The sequence below is a fragment of the Kogia breviceps genome, chromosome 9 (assembly GCF_026419965.1).
Source record: "Kogia breviceps isolate mKogBre1 chromosome 9, mKogBre1 haplotype 1, whole genome shotgun sequence".
Lineage (NCBI taxonomy): Eukaryota > Metazoa > Chordata > Mammalia > Artiodactyla > Physeteridae > Kogia > Kogia breviceps.
Window position 1 is genome coordinate 5307121 of NC_081318.1, and position 22755 is coordinate 5329875.

The 22755-nt window shown below is 36.7% G+C and overlaps 1 protein-coding gene across 18 annotated transcripts in view; it reads left to right on the forward strand.

Moving 5' to 3' along the window:
- KMT2C (lysine methyltransferase 2C) overlaps nt 1–22755 on the forward strand; it is a 289703-nt gene that overhangs the window by 155113 nt on the left and 111835 nt on the right. For all 18 annotated transcript variants that reach the window (XR_010842029.1, XM_059074147.2, XM_067041769.1 and 15 more), the window contains 3 exons: nt 3620–3782; nt 11265–11436; nt 13347–13461. Coding sequence is in view for 17 of the 18 variants with exons in the window: in XM_059074147.2 (XP_058930130.1) it covers nt 3620–3782; nt 11265–11436; nt 13347–13461 (450 nt within the window). In the remaining variant the exon portion in view is untranslated. The remainder of the gene's footprint in view (nt 1–3619; nt 3783–11264; nt 11437–13346; nt 13462–22755) is intronic.

Sequence of the window (22755 nt, forward strand, 5' to 3'; positions counted from 1 at the left end):
TGTATCTATATATACTCATACACATATGCATATATATACTCATACACATATGCGTATGTATATACACATGTGTATATGTATTCATATACATAAATTAAAGGTTTATGTGTATTTACATCTAAAGTGTGTGTGTATAAAATATATTTTGCACATTTTGAAAGTTGTTTTTTAATAGGGAATTTATCCTATTTACATTTATTATCTATGGACTTGAATGTATCAGGTATTAAAATTTTACTTTCGAAGAATTTTTTGTTAGACCTTGGAAGATATTGCTCTTTTTTGTTTTTACATTTAATATTGCCAATGAAAAGCAATTCCCTGTTCTCCTTTCTTTGTAAATGACCTCTTTTCTTTTTGGTGGGGCTACTAGAATTTTTCCTTTATCCTTGTTATCTTAAAATTTTGCCCATGTTTCTAGGTGTAAGACATTTTAATCTGAAGCTGGTGTTTTCTGTTTGGGTGGGTGTTTTTGTAGTGATACGGATATCAGTGGAACAGAAAAAAAAAGACTCTTGTCTTTCAGCTTCCTCATCTATTAAATGGAAATTATGCTTAATAAATGTTACCTCTTATTATTAGATATTTTCATAAATTTTCTTCTGATTTCTCTGCTTATAATCCTTCTATTTTCTCTCCTTCTGGTACTCTTTATAAACAGACATTGGACCTTCCTGATAGTCTCCCATGCCATTTTATTTTTTCTCTTACTTTCTATCTTCATTCTTTATTACTGCATTATGGGAGAATCCTAACAGACTAATAAGAAAAGTTTGGTAAAGGTTAAAAACAGTTTGGTGTGTAGAAAACTAATATTTGATATTTCTTAGAGCACTTAGCCAATTGCAGTAGTTGATATAGAATAAATACTTGATAATTAATTGAACAAGCTTTGGAATATCCTGAAACTTATTGTTACTGTTTCATAACTCATCTTTAACCTTAATCTCTGAAATTTTGTTGATTCTGTTTTGTATTATAGATTTACTTTGGGAGAGCCTTCCAAGTTTTGGAAGTTCCTCAGACTCTTTCTTACAGGTGGCAATGTGAACTCTCATTGAGAGTTTTTTCTTGGATATGTTCTTGGACTAATGTCGAAAGATATTTAACACTTTTCTTTTTAAGTTTCCCTCTCCTTCTCTTTTTTTTGTAATGATTAAAAAAGTACAAAAAATTATTTAGGAGTTTTTAATATCGAGTCAAATTGTTTGGTTGATAAGAGCTATTTATCTTACATTCCTCTCATGAAATGTTAATTAGCTTTGTAATTGTTATTTAGCTTATAATTTGTTTTGAATTCTGACATGCGGTGTAATGAAGGTGCTGATGTTAGACAAGTTTCCTGTAGAAATTTATTCTTTGACATTTTCTACAGTTTTATAAATGCTTTTTATTGGTTCAAAAAGATATATTCCAGGCTATATAGATAGTATATGTTTTCTTTCGATGCCAAATCTCTTTCACTAGCTATGTAGTTACAACAGATGGGTTGGAAGCGTCCACTTAAATGCAGTCAGGGTTTTATCTCCCTTTATTCCCCAACCTCTTTACATGTGATTGTAAATTAGCATGTTGGGTACATTCCAGGACTTCTCACAGTAGTTTAGCTAATGCCATGTAATATTTTCCATCGCAAGTATGATTAAGAGAACATGTTGATGCTTCTAAAATGATATAGACAGTGAGCAAAGGATCAAGTTAAATTATTTTATTTCCTTACTATACACTTAAGTAAGTCATTATATTTTATTTGTCAAAATTACTTTTAGAGCAAAAGGCTTCTGTACCACTTGCCATATGCTATAAAAATAATGGAGATTCTAGATTTTAACAGTTTAGCAGAAATTATTTTGCGATGTTAATGAGTTAATAATAAAAACTTTTCAGTGGTTGATTGGACATATAAATGTACTTTCTTCCCTCAACATTACCTTGACCTTTCCAGTATTGACTCAGGGATACTCAGACTACCTAGATATTATACATGTCTTTAATTTTGGGTTCTGTTAATGTAGTAAACATACTTAGATACCATGGGAGGTTGTGACATAAATATATTGTTTGGAAAAAGCTGATTATTATACTTTATCAGTGAAGATAAAGAAGGCTTTATTTCTTTTCTTCAGTTTTTGTTAATGCAGTAATACCTATGAGTACAAAAAGACAAGTGAAATGTGAGTGTGTGAGCTTGTGGACATTATATAAAATTAAAATGTCACAGATATAACTAGTGTTTGTGAGTTACTTAGAAGCTACGGTGGTCTTGTTGCCTGCAGCCAGAATGTGTAGAAGACACAACCAAGAGACACTTAACTTTCTTACATTGGTTCAGTGCAGTGGACTAACGGTTATGAGGAAGAGTTTGATGGCATGTGGTATCTTATGTAGATTTCCATGCAAGACATTGACATTATTTATAATTTGAAAACTATTGTATTCTCTAATTGACTAGCAGAATATGGAGTCAGTATATTAGCATGTGAAGATATTCATAGTAATGGTAGCAACTCTGTTACCTTCGCCTCAGTTTTACCGCGTACCGTCCCATTTGGCTTCAGTTAGTTCAGCTCTGCTAGCCATGAGCCACGCCTACAGTAAGATTACCAGAAGTTAAGTCCATTTAATATACATAAATATGGACACCAGTGTATTAGGGCCTTTCTGTGTCAGACAGCATTCATGGTACTAAGAATACAAAGTTAGTACAACCTGGTTCCTCTACTCAGAGATCTTGGATGAAAACAAAGACCGATAAGTAATTATCATGCAATAGCATAAATGCTAAAACAGAAGTATATGCAAGAAGGGCAGCTAAGGCATCTCCTACACACAGAGAGAGATGTTATACCTTATGATGCCCCAAGTGGGCTTCGGCGGATGAGGAAGTTTATTAATCACATTCTTAGGGAAAGAATTACTCTTAGATAATTCATACTGACTTCTTACACATTTCAGGTGCGCGAAACTTCCCCTGTTGTTCGTTTGAGACTTTATTTCTTTGATTTTACCACTTGCAAGAGATAGAGGCAGATTGGAATGGGGGAAGGAGAAAATCAGATGACTTAATTTTTCTTCACATGCCCAGCATTTGAAAGAAACTTGAAACTAACTGCTACGATGAAGTGTGCAGATTTGTTACGTGTGCCTTTAACCATATAGTTGCCACTCATTAACTTATTCTGTGATTGACTAGTTTACTTCATATTGATTTTTAGGCAGCGTGAAAATAGTAAGTGATTTTGGAAATAGTATATATTTATTTTAACTGTTTATTAATGGGATTTAATCACCTGTTAAAAATAATCCCCAACTAGAAACCTGCCCTTCTAACTGTATTATTAGTTTTTAAAAAATGGTAGTTGTATTGACAAAGTCAACAGAAAAAAAAAAGTGAAATGCTAACTTTCTGAACTTGAATGGAAGGAGGAATATGTACCAAGCACTGAATGGAGAACTTAGATTTTATCATTTTAACTGATCCTTTATTTAGTGCTCTGCAGGCTTCAAATTGTTATACTAGTAATGTACAAAGACTTTTGAATATCTTCCTAGCCCTGCATTTGAGTGTTGCTTTTCCAGGTTTTATAAGCAGATTTCTTTATCCTTTGCTCCCTTCCAGCGATGTGCATTTTGTAAGCACCTTGGAGCCACTATCAAATGCTGTGAAGAGAAATGTACCCAGATGTACCATTACCCTTGTGCTGCCGGAGCTGGCACCTTTCAGGATTTCAGTCACTTCTTCCTCCTTTGTCCAGAGCACATTGACCAAGCTCCTGAAAGATGTAAGTTTACTACAGATATATTTTAAAACATTTATCCATGTATTTACTTAAAATAACAAATGTTTAAGTTCCCTAAGTGTTATTCTACTTGTGGTAAAAGGTTAACATTACATAATCTTGATAATCTGAGAGGTCTTCACAAGGAATCCTTGGGTGGGGTGAGGGGGCGGGGGGGGGAGAGGAATCTGTTACCAACAATATCATTGAAGTTATATCCAGAGAGTTATTTCCTCAAAAATTCAAAGATAGTTTGCATGTTTTTTATTCTTATTTAAAAAATTTAACTACTGTAGAAAGTTAAACTTGCCGAATATATGGTATTTTAATATGTAGTATGAAAGTAGGTCATTAAAAAAATTAAACAGTGTCTTTAATTCAGTGTCTTTTACACTAAAAAGACTACCCAGTTGGAGATTTAGAAGATGGTTCACTCAGGTGTTGTTTCAGGATGTACGTTGATAGTATCACCAAACACTTTTGAAAATCTTGGAAAATGTATAGTCCTGATAGTCATGATAGAAATCTCGTTAATGCTTCTTCTTGATTCATCTGTCTTGGTTATAGTTATCTATAATCCTCAGTTGTCTTTTTTTTTCTTTCTTTTCCAAACAGTATTTTATAATTAGGTGAAAAGGTTTCAGTGTTTGAAATCTATGTTATACAGAAAATTATAACTATTTCCTATCCTTATTAAATAGAGATCTTACTTTTTTCCTAGTATGTGGATTTCCAATGAGCATGCATGATTTGGGATCTTTTTTCCCTAGTAAATTGAATTTCCAATCTGCTTGTGAAATCTCTTTGATGCTTTCTTTATTCAGTCTTTTTTAACGTCATCTCTTAGTTACCTAATTGTTAGCTTTTACCTGTATTCTTAGCAATGTCAGTAAAGGCTTTTTTCCTATCTTTTCCAGCTTTGTGAAACATAAATATAGCTACTTCAGGCTTAAACTAAAGTAATCGCAAACACAGATTTCATAATCATTTTTTCTTTGTTCAGTACCATGATTTTATCTTTAGTTAAAGTTATTTTGTGTCTACATGTATAATCATGTTGCCCTTAATCACTATACAGATGTAAATTATAGGTAAGGCAACCTGAAATGTCACGTTGTATTTAGGCTAATAAGGGATTTAAAGTTTTTAAAATGTTTTGGATTGTACACTGTTAAATCTGGGAGAAAAAGACAATATTCATGCACAGCTACTGTAATGGGTGTTATTTATTTTAAGACCTCATATAGTGAATTACTTCACTAAGTACACAGACCACGATGTGAGCCATCAGAGCTGACTGTATTCTGAGTGGTATAACACACTTTTCCAACTGAATAAAACAACTGTGGGTGCGTTTAACAATTTAAATTTTATTCGGCCTTTTGTATGTGGTCGTGATTTAGACCTCAGTAAACATGCAAACATACAAACTTTTCTATGACTATGTTTCTAATGTGAGAAATTCTGTTACTTATTGGCAGTACTACTTTCTTTTGCAGACTCTGTTCACATAATGTATATGATTTATATACATTTATTTGTTAGGGATCATAAATTGTTTTATAAAATAATGAAGTGTAAGAACTGAGGTGAGATGATTTGTTGTTTATCATGCATGTAGTGAAAGGTTCATGCTGGCAACATAAAGCTGAAAGATATACTGAAACTACTGGTACCTTTGCCTTGTTCCAAAGTAGACTCATGGAGACGTATACAAATACATGAACAGTAGGATGAAGTAAGACTAAAAGTAAGCAAGAAAATTTGGCCAGTGGGAAGGGAAAATAAGGATAGGATAAATGGGAGGGTAATATGGTGAGGCTGATACCCAAAATAAATGTGTATTTCCCAGGCCTACGCCACAAATCTGGCTCCAGAGCTTTCCAGCAGTCAGCATGAGGAAGGGCATATGAATAGTTGCCTGATTTGTAGTAATAAGAATTCACTTGATACTGATACTGTATGTACAGTATATATGGCAGTGAGAAACTGTCTTCAAGTAGCTGTCTTGCAGTATAAACAACAAACCCCACAGGGCAATTTCTTATAACAGCCCTCAAAATAAGTCAGTGGTATAAAACCAAAGCCCAGTTGAGTAAACTCTGTTCCCTGGGGATCTTAAACAATGCAGTCTAAATACTCAGCTTTCTGAGCATCTGTTTTAATCCAAGGATGTAGAGAATACTGCAGATAGACTATTTTGCAGTAATATACAAGACTACGTAATAGTCTTATAAAATCTTTCATTTGTATTTTTAGCTGTTCTAATTGTATGTCATAGCACAAAGCACTTAACTTTTTATGTTTTAAAAATGGGGATATCTTAAATGACAGTGTTATTATGAAGGTTAGATGACAATGAAAATCATGTAGCATTGTACCATATATTATAAATTGCTGTACTGAAAGGTAGTTATTTTAGCTCCTATCTAAGTTATGTGTATGCGTTGAGTATAGTACTTGATGCTGCTGGCTAAGAACAGAGCAGTATGCTGTGATAGTTAACTGAGTTAGGAGTAAGATTGACATCTTTTTATGAAAGTTGAAAAATCTAACAAAAACATGGACCTCATTAGAAAAAAAAACATCCCAGCAAAAAGAGCGCATCTGTGAGCAAGACCAGCATTTTCATCAGAAAATAATTTTGGGGTGCTCTGTCTTAGAAAAATGCCAGTCATGGCTCTAACCTTATTTTCACGATGCTGCAAGTATACACTAACCTCGCCTGGAAATTTTACGCTAAATATCCATCTAAGGGGTATAACCACATAGACTTCCTGGGTAGTGTTTTGCCTCTCATGGAAGGCTGAGTGGCAGAGAGCCAGCCATGCAAGATCAGAGGAAAGAACATTCCAGGCTGAGCGAGCAACTCCTGCGCAGGCCTTGAGGCAGGAGCGTGCCGTGATTGTGGAATAGACAGCTACTCACTGTGTCTGGAACTTAGTGTCTGCCAGGTGGGTAGTAGAGACCACATCAAGGTGAACAAAGACTAGATCATGTAGGCCTTGTAAACAAGGGGGAAGGGGTTTGGATTTTATTGTCTTCAGTGAGAAGTCTTTGCAAGGTTTAAACCTGGGAATGCTACATCTCTTAATCCACTCCCCCTCCCCCAGCGTATTTACTTTCATCACTCAGCTTTTTCTTCTTTTACTTCATTTAAATTTTTAACCCCTACCTCATTTTCTTAGTTGTCTGGTCTCTCTTGATATCAAGTCCTGCTACTTTTCTGTTACCTTAAATTCTGTCAGCCCCCTGACCTTTCTTTCTTACCTACCTGCCTACTCTGTGGGCCAGCATCTCTGGACAACATCCACGGTTTACTTTTTCTTTCTAGAGATTCCATTTTGATAGGCAAATCACCTTGCAGAGTGCCCTGCCAGCGATGGAAACATAGATCATGGAAGTTAAAATGTCGATGGAAGTTACAAAGCTATGCTGATTTAGTCCTTTTTAAATTCACTGATAATAATTCGACTTGAGACTGTTGCTCTTCACCAGTGCTTCTCTTCTTATGTGCCGTCTAGACTTTCTTAAGCAGTAGTCTCACCTTCCAACTTGACCGTGTTTAAGGATCTATGATAAGCTCCCATCTAATTTAAGCTCCATGTTTTTGTCTTTTCCTCCATTTCTTCTCAGCACAGCTGTCACTTAGGAAGAAGTGACCTGTCCAAAGCTTATTCTCTGTTTCTCCTGCTCTTTTCTTGCTTTCCCTACATCATTTAGCTTCTTCATGCTATGCCTGTGCTGGCACTTTTCCTTTGTACTTTTATTCTTCACCTTCTTTTGCCCTTCCAGTGGGCATCAATATTGATTACTACTAGAGAACATGATCTTTGGAGCCAAATTAACCTGTATTTTACTCCTGTCCTCTCTTAAACTGTCTTTAGCTGTAGTCCTTCACTCAATCTATTTTGCTTTCCCAACTGCTTAAAGAAAATTTTCACTTAGTCGTTTGATGATTGCTTCAAGCTTAACACCTCTTTGGCTTTCAGACATATATGTATGTATATGTACATATACTTATGTCAGACATGACACTTAAGCCATCCAGTAATGTCACCTCCTTAATGCATGCCCTCCAAAAGGCTGTTTTAGTATTTCTACATATTTCTGTGTGTTCGCCCAGATCAGAAAAATGGTTGGAACCAACTTTTTTCTATTATTATTTTTATATAATGCATAGTAAATGTTTTTGGACTGAATACATCACATGGATTTTTTTTTGCCCAATTTATTAAATGATGCATACTAATCATACAGCATGACAGTATTGTCATCAAGGAATTGGTGGAAACTGTCATAGAATAAAAAGTAATCTCTGCTATAGTGATACACAGAGTTACCTTGTTGCAGAATGAGTTTCGCTGTATAAAACAGTGCTGTGCAATAGAAATATGATGTGAGCAGTGTATGATTTTAATTTTTCTAGTGGTCATGTTAAAATTTTTTGTTTGAATTAATTTAAAAAATACACATTTAACCCAATATATCCAAAATGTTAATATTTCAACTTGTAATTAATAAAATTTTTGAGATAGTGACATTAATATTTTTTTCCTATTATGTGTTTGGAATTTGGAGTGTGTTTTATATGTATAGCACATCTCAATTTGGACTAATCACATTCCCATTGCGCAATAGCTACATGTGACTAGTAGCTACCATGGCAAGTTGAAGTGGCAGAGTAGCAAACTCTAGAAAGTTTCACAGAAGTATTTAGATAGTGTTCCTGGCAAATTACAATAGAAAGATGAACTGAGTATCTGATAGAGTCCAGTACTTGCCCCAGTTTCTGTAAGTTTTGAGGGTAGGCAAAAATCAAAGATTAGTTTTTAAATGTACTTAGCTTGAATGAGTAAATATGGAACTCTCTTTTAGTATTAAGAAAACTACTTTGCTCTGTTTTTCCATTTTTATTTAAAAAATGAGCTAATACATGCAATTTCATTTTTAGAATTAATGCTTTCTTTTAAATGCCTATCATTTAAAGAGCCACTTAAAAATGATTTTAGAAGCAACTCCTTTGCTTAAAATATAAGAATTGATTTGTGATAGGCAACTGAGGATATGACGTTGAAAAAGACAAGGTTACTACCCTTCAAGGGTTCATGGTATTGTGTTGTAATTAATTGATTATATAATAGTTTCTTCTAAGCATATGGGGAAAGGAATAATCAACAACTAAATGGGCGTTTAGGTGTGGTAACATTAGATGGTCAGGGTTTATGTCTGAGCAAGAGCTTTAAAGGCCTCTTAGGAATGGGCTAGTGGCACAAGAAAGGGACAAAATTACAGGCAGAAGGAACAGAATGTGTACAAGTACACAACGGTTGAACAGTCTGTTGTGTTACGTGCACAGCAGACTGCTTGATCTGACCAGGAAATAGTGAATGTTCTGAGATTCAGTTGGTAAAGGAGATAATCGCCCCCCACTCCTGTTTTTGCCTCAAACTAGAAATTTTTGATTTTTTTTATTTTAAGGCAAGAAAGGAGGTATTGATAAAGTTTTAATTTACACAGGGCATAACACTTTTAGAAAATTGCTCTGGATGTTTAGCTGATTTAGGGAGGAGGTCAGAGCCCTAAGCGAGCATTCCATTCAGAAGATAACTGCAGTTACCAAGACAAAGTGTGACGGACTGAACTGTACAGACAGATGCAAGAGGATATACAAGAAGTTCACTCAGTAAGAACTGGTATCCAGTTGGATGTGCTGGGTCAGGGAGTAGTTAAGGGTCAATAGTGACACTAAAGTTTCTTTACCCAGCAGGTCGAGAAAGAAGGGAGAGGTTTAGGTTTTAAAAAAAAGTTTTAGAGGTGTTGAGTTTGAGTATTTTTAGAACACCTGGCTATTGAGCGTCCAGTAAGACTTGAAAATAACATTTTGAGGTTTAGAAAGAAGTTTGGGGCTGGTGATAGAGATCCGGGAATTGTGGTGGTGTTTTATGATGTAGGAATTGGTGTGATTACAAAGAAAACCCATGGGGAATTAGAAAAGATGGAGGAGGATGAAATCCTAAGAGACTCCAGCATTTAGAGGGCTTGTGGAGGTACAAAAGCCAGCACAGCAGGAGGAGATTGGAGGCATGGGGAGCCTAAGGAGAAATCTGGAGAAAGCTGCCATCATAGAAGTCAATCAAGGTAGGAAATTTCAGTGTGGGCGTGGATGTAAACGCTGCAGATGGCAAATAAGGTAAGACGTAAAAAGTAACCTCGGGATTTCATAGGCCACTGGTAGCCTCATTAAAGTAGCTTCAGATGAAGGGTGGGTGAGGAGCCACCAGGGGCCCAGCTTACAGTCTAGATGCATCCTAGGGCCTGTTTGTGTTCTGCCCTCAAACTGCAAATGTTTTTTTACCATTTTAAAAGGACTCTAAAATAAAACCAAAAACTCTGTATGCCAAAGACTTCTATGGCCCACAAAACCAGTTTGCCAACCCTTGGTGCAAGGAAAAGGAATAGATTATTACTCTGTTTCAAGATAACTTGACTGGGGAAAGAAAGCAGGTAGAAAGGGCTTATAGCCAGAGAGGACTGACCAAATCTTCAAAAAGCAAAAGAGGAAAAAAATATCATATGTACAATTTAAAACAGTCCTAGGATAATCAGCTAATCAGACCATTTAGTTGAGAACATAAGTGTCAGTTACAGACATATTTGTATATATCATCAAATTGGTATGATTTTAGAATACATTCTTTTCCTTATTGTAATATGCATGAGTTTGTGTACTTGGCAAGCCAGTTTATTCTTACATTTATTTTTTATTTTAGATGGTACAAGAACTGTTAAAAAGTTCCATTCCTTTTAATCCACATTTAGCGATAGATGATGTCCATAATTTTTTTTTACAACTGGCAAATAATATAGATGAATGTAGAATTAGTATATGAAGTATTGTATTTGTGTATGAATATGTAGCTTCCATCTTTAATGTTCTCCCTCATATATTTTCCAGTATTAAAAAACCCTGTTTGACTTGAATAAAAATTAGTGTTTATGCTTAAGAAGCATCTTAATCTAATTGATATGAACATTTCTTAATTTTGTCTCTGATTTTGTTAATTTCAAAACCTATTTAACACTCAAATAAAAATGTTTATTTTTGCACTGCAAAGCGTCTCTCAGTTGATATTTTCCTTTTTGGTTCTTTTCAGCAAGCATATATTGAACATTAACTAGGTGCCTAGCATATCATTTTGGTATTAGGGATATAAAATTAAATAAGAACTGCTTATGGTCTCAAGTAGATGTAGGTACAAATCATTGCAAAACTATATGATTAAATTTAATGTGATTAAATTTAAAGATACTAGAATGTTTTTATTGAGACCTTATTCTGATTGGATATCAGTTCAGTGTGGATAATTTCAAGTGTCTGAAAGATTTACCATGAAAATTCCCTTCAAGTGATTTTTAAACTGTAAAGCCAGAAAAATACTAAGTTCTTATACAACAATTTCGTTGTTTTGCTGTTAATTATAGCAAAGGAAGACGCAAACTGTGCAGTGTGCGACAGCCCGGGAGACCTCTTAGATCAGTTCTTTTGCACCACTTGTGGCCAGCACTATCATGGAATGTGCCTGGATATAGCGGCTACGCCGTTAAAACGTGCAGGTTGGCAATGTCCCGAGTGCAAGGTGTGCCAGAACTGCAAGTAAGTTGTAATTTCAACTCAAAGGTGTGTATTGGCTTTGAGAGACCCTATTGTTAGGTACAAAAGGTTTGTGTAATATGATAAAGGTTGTTCATACTGCAGCTATATTCATTCACACTGACTTCATCATGTCTTTAGAAATTGCTAGATCTTAACATTTTACTTTGAAATAAGTCTAAACAAAAGCTAATTTTAATAATTTAAATTCCTCTGGTTGCCTAAAAAGCTAGCTTAAATTTGCCAACAATTTTAAGTGAATGATATTACCAATTAAAAATAAATAAGCATTAGGGAAAAAAAGCACCTTTTTTTCTGAGGGAAACTGGGGAGGAGATTTAATAGGAAAAGAAACCTCTAACTTTGGAAGGCAGTTATTAGAGTGAACCAGAGAATCAGTGATAAGTTTCAATTTCTATTCCAGGAAGAACAATTTATATACTAAGTCTACTTTTTAAAAAGAAATCTGTATCTATCTGAAAGGCAGTTACTTTCACCATAATTCTGAAACAAAGTATTGTATGGCATTTAAATGTTTGTAATGGGGTTATCTTTTCCTATTTGTTTTATTCCATCCTTTGGTCATTTCTCCAGTCTTTGCTGTGATAATTTTTTTCTCATGCTACTAATTAATTAGCATGATAATTTGGGGCTGTTACCTGCATCTATAGCAGTCTTCAAATTGTTTACAGGCTGAGGACTTTTGTAATCAGGAGAAATGATGCCCACCACTGCCAAGTTCAGTCTGTTTTATTTGTAATTTAATTTGATAACAATAAGCATCAATATCTTAGAATTATGTGGAATAAATAGGACCACGTGCTTTTATATTTTGGTAAAAATTAAAGAAAATATCAGTAAACATTTATTTGATACCTTGTATCTGTGCCTGGCTTCTTCTTGAGAAGGAGTAAGAGAACTTCAAGAGTGCGTTTCCTCCAAGGTCTTTCCATGTAGGTAAAGAGACAAAATATGCAATTTTATATGTAGAATTTATTACATTAAATAAGAAATTACTGGAGGCCAGTTAACCCATCTTCCTTTTTACTTCTGTTTATCCCCAGGTTTTATTCAGTGGTTCCTCTCTCAGCTCTTCTTCTTGCATTCCCTAGTTTTTCTTTTCCCCTCCTCTTGAATTAAATTCTTAGTATCTGAGAGTGATTAACAGCCAAGAATCAAGGCTGAGATCATGGACAGGACAGGGGCCCAATCTTTGGGGCAGAACAGTGTTTAGGGGGAGATTTTAGGTTTTCAATTACAATTCTTAATAATTATAACAAGATTATTATTCTTATACCTATTTATTTAGCACTTATTACTTAATGAATATTCTTAGCTCTTCAGCCAGAATTACATTTAGTTCTCACAGTAATCTGTATCATTCACATTTTGTACCTGAAACTAAGAGGACTAAGCCTAAGTTATCCAGGAGCCACACAGCTAGAAAAACAGAAGTCTGAACACAATTGTAGGTCTGATCCAAACTTGATCCTCTTCTTTATTATATGACAGTGTCTTCCAAGTCACCGCGCCAAGGTTTGTTCCTCTCCATGCAGCATCACCTGTCAGTTACAGCTCCTTCCCCAAGAAAGGATGGGCGTGGGATGTTTAAGAAGTAAAGATCTGTGTCATTCATCTTGCCTTAACCCCTCCTTCTTTGCAGGAACCCTAAAATGACTAAAGCGGGTTCACCATAGGTGGGCCTTCAGTAAGGATAATCCTTTAGGGACCTTTGGAAGATTTCTGTCTCATCCTCTAGAGGGTTAACTCTGTTATTATCTGTGCATAGACAAAACAGAGTCGGAGGGTATTTATGAACTGGGAAGTTCCCAGGACAGATTCTTTTCATGATTACTTATGTTACAAACATAAGTTTAAAGATAAGGCATCATTAATGCTATCTTATTTTTTAGACAATCGGGAGAAGATAGCAAGATGCTAGTGTGTGATACGTGTGACAAAGGGTATCATACTTTTTGTCTTCAACCAGTTATGAAATCAGTACCAACCAATGGCTGGAAATGCAAAGTAAGTTGTTTATTTTTTTAAGAAAAAAAAAGATCTGTATGTTTTTTATATAGAGCAGACAAATCGGATACCTATTCAAATCTATATTACCTTCAACTTAAAAAGAAAACTTTATTGATGTATAATTGAAATACAGTAAACTGCACACATTTAAAGTCTATAATTTAATTTGACACGTTTTCACTCGTGAAACCATCATCACCTTCAAGATAATGAACATATTCATCACCCCTAGAAGTTTCCTGGTGCCCCTTGAGATTTCCTCCTTTCTGACTGTTCACTGCCCTACTCCCTTCTGTCTTCCAGGCAATCTGCTTTCTCTCACCATAGACTAGTTTGCATTTTCTAGAACTTTATATAAGTGATGTCAGATAGTATATACCCTTTTCTTTTTTGCGGGGTGGTGGTGGTTTAAACTCAACATAATTGAGTCACCCATATTGTTGCACATACCAGTAGTGATTCCTTTTTATTGCTGAATAGTGGAAGTACCACAGTTTGTTTATTGAATCACCTGTTGGTGAACATTTGGGTTGCTGACAATTTTAACTAGGCTGTTATAAAAGATGCTGCTATGAACCTGTTCACTAACAAACGTATGGTGCTTCATGGCTTAGAAATTGTGTTTAAGTGATTCATCTTTAATCTTTGAAACTCTTTGAAATAGGTAGTATCCTTATATGCAGATACTGAAACAGATGTATTTTTTAAATCTATTAATTTAAAAGCCAGAAATAAAGCAGACTGCATTTTAATCAGATTGGCTTTTAGATGATTTTACTGTGATTTTATATGTGTGTGTATGTATTTATGTATAAACTTGTATTAAATATTTGGAATCATCATATATGCATACGTATATGTGTATTGTTCCTCCCCCATGGTAGCTTTAGTAAGTGCTTACCGACTTAGATATCTGGTTTTTTAGATGCTGTGTAAAGTTTCTTTGGGGTTTTGAGAGGATCTATAGACATTTTTCCACTTCTTTTTTATTACTTAAGATATCAGTCTTTCTGCTTGGTGGGATGCTTTTAAGATGTATTTTCAGCTATTTTAAATTTTTTCTGGGTATTCTTTTAGTCAGTGTATCTCCCCTTTTCCATCTATTTTGGTATTTGCATCTTTGTGACCTTGAGGTATTCTATTCTGGCCTCTCTAAACTTCCTGAGGAATTTATTGAGGCTCTGTCTCCTGCATCTCTAAACCCTGGAGGTTGGCTGACAACTCAACCTCCTGGGCAGAGTTATTAGTATCGTGCCAGGTAAACAACAGCAAATTTTAGAATTGTCTGTCCTTGGAAGCACAAAATATTTAAATTCTTAAAGTGAAAGTATAAGGTAAGAGTAACTCAAGTTTACCTTCAATTCCCAACTGACTGAATAAAACTAATTTTTTTTTTCCTGTTAGGAAGATGTTTACAAACAATATTTACTGTGACTTTTCTTTGAATGTTCTCTAGGATGAGTCAATCATAAAAGGGGTTAATTTGCTTCCTTTGAAATCTATACAGGTAAACTAATAAATCGTAGATTAAGAACTGGTGAGGGACTAGTGATTAAGGGAATTGCCGGGGTTTACTAATTTGCAGAGGCAGAACAGAGACTAAAACTCAGGTGTCCTGTCTCACATTGTAATGTTTTAGCCAATGTCTTACGCTCCCTGTGCCAGCATACTAACGTGAGTAACAGTGTTTTTGTCCCTAGACAAATTAAGGACGGTTTCTTAATCTAATTTTCGTCTGTATTAGGATTTGGATCCTAGGAAACTAAAGACTCTAGATCCATGGGCCATCTCTACATACCCCCCAGGCTGAGTTTTATTTATTTTTTAATTATTATTATAATCTTAATTTCACAGAATAGACATGAAGCTAGGCATAAACTTCTTTGATCTACGGTAATTACACTGGCTTGACTTAGAAAATAAAAATTTAATCTAACAAATAATTTTTTTTGAATTTTATTTTACTTATTTTCTTATACAGCAGGTTCTTATTAGTTACCCATTTTATACATATCAGTGTATATATGTCGATCCCAATCTCCCAAGTCGTCACCCCTCCCCAATCTAACAAATAATTTTGCTTTTAAAGTAAATTGCCAAGACCTGGTTTAATAGAAAGGTATTCTTTGTCTTTCATAATGTTCAGACAAAGAATGCCTTTTGTGTAAGTATTTGTATAGAAATAGTTTGATAAAGCCAGGACTGTGTTCACTGGTTCAGAGTAATCAGACCTCAAAGTGCCAACCAGCAAGTCTTTGAACATCAGATGTAATTAAATACCACTCAAAAACCTCTAGAAACCTTTTGGTTCACAGGCGCACCATAAGGACACAGTTGAAATCTGTAATAAATGGGGTATCAATCCAATTATTTCTAAAGTACGGAAGTTTATAAGTTACGGGTATGCTGTTTGCAGTTTCTGTGGTCAGGTGATGTGTATGAAGAACCTCCTTGCTCCGTGGATGCTGCTCACTGCTGCGGAGTGAATCCCTGTGCGGTCCACACGCCTCATTCTTGTTACCACGGTTCTACTGTGGTCAATCTTGTATCTTTCACACGTCTTTGACAGCACTTGGGACTAACATAATAATAAATACAAATGCTAAATGCAGTTACGTTTTATATTAATTAAAAGTTTTTATTTATTATTTTATTTTTTTGGCTTGCGCGATCTTAGTTCCCCCACGAGGGATTGAACCCTAACCACCGGAGTGCCAGGGAATTCCATATATATATATATATATATATATATATATATTTATATTTTTTTTTTTTTTTTTTTTTTTTTTTTTTTTTTCCCGGTACGCGGGCCTCTCACTGTTGTGGCCTCTCCCGTTGCGGAGCACAGGCTCCGGACGCGCAGGCTCAGCGGCCATGGCTCACGGGCCCAGCTGCTCCGCGGCACGTGGGATCCTCCCGGACCGGGGCACGAACCCGCGTAGCCTGCATTGGCAGGCGGACTCTCAACCCTCCCTATATTTTTTAAAATTAGCATTTCTATGAAATATTTCAAGTTCTCAGAAAACATACAGACCAAGAATACACTTGTGGTCTCCCTGCATCCTCCCATTCTAGTCCCTTTGTCACAGAAACGCGATCCTGTTACCTCTGCCCTTCTCTTTGTTTGTCGTGGTCTCGGCATCTTCCCCGGCTAGTGGGGCGGCCTTCAGGAGGGGTCGGGTGGTGGAGGTGGTCGGTGGAGGCCGAGGCTCCCCGCCGCAGCTGGGCTCGCAGGCTTCCAGGAGGCGCCAGCCGGAGGCTTCTTCCGGGAGCAGCCTGCGGGAGGGAGGCGCTGGGCGGCGGAGGGGTGGGCGGTGGTGGCGCTTGCCCTCCACGGAGGGTCCTGGGAAGGGGGGCGGTCTTGCTGGCAGGTCCCCAGGGATGGGGTGTTGGTGAGGGGGTAGGAGGCGGCCCTGGGAGAGCCTTACCCCTGCGCCCGACCCCGACCCCCACCCCCACCCCCACCCCCACCCCCACCCCCGGTGAGCCGCGGCACCTGGAACTGGCGGCGCGTCACCTGGTTCTAGGGCGTGGGGCAGAGGGCGGCGAGTTCTGTCCCGCTTCGGCCCGGGGGTGGGGCCTGGGGGGGGCCGGGCCTTCTCCCCGGGAACCGAGCGCCTCGGGGCAACCGTTCTCCGGTGAGGTCGCCCGTGAGGGAGGAGCCTGGGGGCTGAAGAGGGTGCGGCGAGCGGCCGGACGGGGTGCTTCCGCGCGTTCTCTCTTGGCTTGGTTCTTGATCCAAGGAAAAAAACCTGCCGTCGGACGGATTTGTATGTTTACTACTTTTATCTCCGCTACCACGCCGCTTTTACTTTTCTGAAATAGGATGTTGAATCCGTAATTCGTTTTCTTCACTTTCCTAAGGAAAAAAGGATATTGAAGACTATAAATTTACCTTTGATTATAGTTTTGGCTGCACGCATATTTGTTGTATTGGTAACTTTATATCTGTTCACATTTGACTTAATTTTATCTTGTTTTAGGGTGTGCTTAAACACATTAGTTTCTGTTTTAATCGTATTGAATCAGATAATTTAACTAGTTTTCTTTTTGACATATATTTGGATGCTGGACATAGTGACTTTAAAGCAGTAGTATTTGTGTTTATTAATTTCATTTAATTAGATGCAGTTCTTTTTCCATAGTTTTTTGACTGATTCAACAGTGTATTACGGCGTAGATAAAATCGACTCCTGTAATTTCTCATATCAATTTCTCCTTGCATTTAAACTTGTGCTGGTTATTTAGCAAGTAGATCAGGCTAATATTGATGTATTGTGCTTTTTATCAGTGTAAAACTATTCTCTTTATATTCTGTAATGCCTTTTTCGGCGGGGGGGGGGAGGGGGACCAGATATTTTGCTTTGCCTGACAAATAATGGCTGAGTGGGGTTTTAGTTTACCAGTTGAATGTGATCTTTTCATTTTGGATCCTTCTGTGTCATTTTAACTGTACCTTTTGAAAGGTTTAATAGTCAAGTATTTAGACTAATGGATGTAATTGAAATGCTTGGCTATTTTAAGACAAACCTGTTCTTTTAATTTCCTTTCTGTTTTTCAGTTCCTTTTATTCCCTGCAGTGATTTGTAATTCAGAATCTTATAGTTTATGAATATTAAGTTATAAATGTTGAAAATATTAAAAATGCTGCCCGCCCCCTCCCCCCCCCCCCCCCCCCCCCGCCATTGAAAATGAGGAAATCAGAAGTTTTCTTCCTCCTCTCTGTCTTAAGTTGACCCAGACTATAGACTTTTTCTATGGGGAGGGAGGGATCTTCTCTGTAAATTCCAACCTCATCTCACCCCCAGTCTTTTGGAGACTTGGTTATGCACGTCTATAAAAGAATTGTAAATATTCTGGAATCTTGCAAACCTGAAAGAGATTGTTGCCTTCAAACTACTAGAAGAACTTGGTTTGATATAGTTTTGCATTACAACTTTTTTTTTTTTAAACTCTGGATACTTTTTGGTTTTTTTCCCCATTTTTTCCCAGTTTATGGAATTACAGAAGAAGTTTGTTTTGTTTTTAGTTTAATTAGTTAATTGTTTTTCTGCTTGAAGGCCATGAGATCTTTATTTTTGTTCAGTTATTTGGATTTGTTTCCAGGATGTATCTATCATGGTTCTACACTAATTAGTGTTGTCTGGAACATATTGACCATTGTCGTTCTCCCTTTAGGCCCGTGGAAAGGTCTGGGGAGGTGTTGATTAAATTCACGTTTTTAAAAAATATTTACTCTCTTTACATTCTCTTTAATAATCTTTAGTAACATCTAGATGATTTTGTTTTCTGCTTTAATTCATTATTTTCTTTGTTGTGGTTTTCATTATTTTGGAAAATGTGTTCAGAATTCCGAGTTTATTTCTCAAGGTTGTTCTCTGGCTTCTTTTTGTTCTGCCCTTATTAATTTGCTTTCCGTAATAGTCTGCTGTTCTCTTTCACGTGACAGAATTATTTATACTACTGCTGAGAATACAAGTGGATAGTGTGTGTGTTTTATTCTGTTCTATGGACGTATTATAAAGTGATTAAAAAGATTAGGCTGTGGAGTCAAATCTCAGGTTTTCCACTTACTAAATACAGGATCTTTGGCAAATTATTTGACTTCTGTAAGCTGTGTTTCATCATGTAGTTAATAGTACTTAACCTCACAGGGGTGTTGGATTTAGCGAGATGATGCCTGTAAAGTGCTCAGCATAATGCCTGAAGTAAGTGCTCAATTCTCATGGAGCTTCTCATAGGAATGCTTATCTTCTTTTCAGTTTGAAGAATGATACTCTTTCTCTACTGTTAAATTCTTTCATAGGTCTTTATAGTCTTTAGTCAAATGCAAACACTGTGGTGCAGGCTGGAGGTGCAGAGGCAGATAGGTGTGCCTTTCCAGGAATGGTGTCAGTCTGGCGAGGCTGCTTGGACTGAAGTAAGGGTGCTCTTTTTAGGAACTTTGTTATATACCAGTCATTGTCCCATAGGTTTCTTTTCTTTGTTTCTCTTTCAAGATTGCCGATGTGTGGGTATATGATGCATTTTAAAAGGCTTTATTTGGAAATAATTTCAAACTTTAAAAAGTTGGAAAAATAAAAATAATACCCATATGCCATTTACCTAGATTCACCTGTTGTTAGGATTTCAGTATTGTCATCCATGCCCTCTCTCCCTCCTCCCCGCCCCATGTATATTTTTTTGCCCTGAACCATTTTGAGGGAAAGTTATACACACTGTGTTCCCTTTACCCCTAAATACTTAAATATGTATTTCCTAATAATAGGGATATTCTTACATAATCACAGCACTATTATCACCCCATACATTTGCGTCAATACGTCTAATCTACCATCCGTATTTCAATTTGTCACGTGATCTAATGTCCCATATAGCATTTCCCTCCTCCTGTGTAGGTTCCAGGATATAGTCTAGGGTCAGGTATTCCATTTAGTTGTCATGTTTCTTTTGAGTCCTTTAATCTGGAAAATTTCTTTAGCCCTTCTTTGTCTTTTTTGATATTGACAGTTTTGATAATAGAGTTTTTCCTCACATACCTGGTTTTTGTTTGCTTGTTTTGTTTTGTTTTCTGTAAATCACAAATAGAACTTTCCTTGTTTTGCCTTTGTCTGATATTTCCTCATGATTATATAGAGAGTTATTCGTTCTTGGGCAGAATATTGCATAAGTGATGATGCGCCCGTCTCAGGCTCTCAGCTGGATGCACCTGATGTTTATATCTCCCTCACAGGTGATGTGAATTCTGATAATCCGGTCAAGCTGCTGTAAAGTTTCTCTACTGTTTTCTTTCTCTCTCTCTTCTATCTAATAAAACAGTACGTGAGGAGACACTTTAATACCGTGCAGATATCTTGTTGCTCCTCAGAATTTTCTCCAAGATTATAGGAACCAATGCCTGATGCAGTTTTTACCTGTTGTTTGTAAAATGATGCTTTTCTACTTAACATTTACCAGCCAGCCCCCTGCATTCTGTTGTAAGCAAGAACCCTCCCTTCTTTCACATGTTAAAATTATGTATATATTGTCGGTATTGACTGATGAATTCTTGTTATTATCAATAATTTATAATTTATTACTGTACCTAATTTGTTTTGTGCTCAAATTGTCCAGTTTTGCCTTTGATATCCTTTTCAAGCTGGCTCCTATGTCTTTGTGGCATGCCCTCACCATTAAGCACTTCATTACATTTGGGCATAACAGGATACTCCAAAATCATCTTACACCTCCCTGCCCTAGCCCTGGAATCTGTCCTCTTTTCTATAAATAGGCCAAGTTCCTTTAGTGAAGATTGGGTGCTAGGTGTGCCCATTGCTCTGGGGGTGTTTGCTTCTTTGTCCTTTCAGCAGATGAGGCAGGAAGTACATGCATGTGTATACATTTACACATATGCATATCTACAAATACACACATAAGTATGCATATACTCACACATGTACATCATTTATAAATAATGAATTTATACCAATACCTCCAATTCTGATCCTTCCTGCTGAGTGCTTTGCCTTCTCACATTCTTACATATCCATTCTCGTATAGTAAGAATCCTTGTGTTTTGCCTGTTATTCTTGAAGATTTTGGTTTTTGTTTTGTTTTGTTTTGTTTTTTTGTTTTTTGGTGGTACGCGGGCCTCTCACTGCCGTGGCCTCTCCCATTGCGGAGCGCAGGCTCCGGACGCGCAGGCTCAGCGGCCATGGCTCACGGGCCCGGCTGCTCCGCGGCACGTTGGATCCTCCCGGACCTGGGCACGAACCCGTGTCCCCTGCATTGGCAGGCGGATTCTCAATCACTGCGCCACCAGGGAAGCCCTGTTTTGTTTTGTTTTGTTTTGTTTTTTTTAAATTCCCCATTCTTTTCTTATTGATTTAATTTTTAAAAACACATAGGATGTTAATACGCTTTCAAAAATTTCTGATTCATCCTTCCTGTATTTTTTTGTAATGATAAGCAAATATATTTTTGTTTCCCTTTTCTACACTGAAGGTAGCATGTGTGCTCTTTTGCATGTTGCTTTTTTTAACTTAAAATCTGGAAGTCACTTCATATCAGTTCATAGAGATCTTCCTCATTCCTCTTCCTCCCTTCCCCCCTCCCTCCCTCCCCTCCCTTCCTCCCTCCCTTCCTTTCTTCCTTCCTCTCTCCTTTGTTCTTTCTCTTTCTCTCTTTTTTTCTTCTGTTTATTTGAACCATAGTTTTTCAACCAATGTCCTGTGCTCGAATATTTAGGTAGTTTCCAATATTTTACATTAGAAGTGATTCTGTAGTCAATAACTTGGTGCATATGGGTTTTTGAATTGCTGGGAGTGAATCTCTAGAATAAATTTCTAGTAGTAGGATTACTGGCTCAGGGGGGTAAATGCATATGTAATTTTGTTAGGTATCGTCAAATTCCCTTTCACGGGACCTGTGGCTGTTCCTTTTGCCACCACTCATGCATGAGAGAACTTTTCTACATCCTTGCCAACAGGCTGTCATGTTCAGCTTTTGATTTTTGCCTGTCTTATGAGTGAAAAATGTTATCTCAGTGTAGTGTAATTTTCTTTTCTCTTTTGAGTGAAGCTGGTCATTTTTTACTGTGTTTAGGGGGTCGTTTTTTACCCCTTTTTGCGAGTTGTCTGTTCTTGTGTGTTGCCTGTTACTCTTGAAGATTTTGATGACCCCCACAGTCTAAGAGCTCCTTGTATAGTCGGGATATAAGGCCTTCAGCTGCGTTATACGGTGCACATCTTTTCTTCCAGTTTGTTGTTTGCCTTTTAGCTTTGCCTGTGTTACTTTTTGCCATGCAAAAGTTTATTTTTATATAGTCAGATTTATCAGTCTTCTATTCCTTTTGGATTTTTGAGTTAAAATTAGAAAGCCTTTTCCTATACTGAGACTATAGGAGAGTTCATATTTTCTTTTAGTTTTTATGTTATTTTTTACATTTAGCTCTCTAATCCATTTTTAGTTGATGCTTCTATATGGTATGAATGATCTTTTCCTAGTTGGCTATCCAGTTGTCCAAAATCCATTCACTAAAAAGACAGTCTTTGCCTCAGTGACTTGAGATTCCAGACTAGAGTTTTAGATTTAGTTGGGTTTATTTCTGGAATTTCTTGTCTGTTCCATTGCTCTGTCTTTCTAGCTTCATGACCCAATACCATATACCGTTTGAATTATAGAGGCTTTGCAGTATCTGGTGGTCGTGGTCCCCCATCAGATCTTTTCTATTTCACATTTTTCCTAGCTGTTTGTGTTGTTTATTTTTCCATATGAACCTTAGGCTCTGTGAAAAACCTCACTGGAATTTTT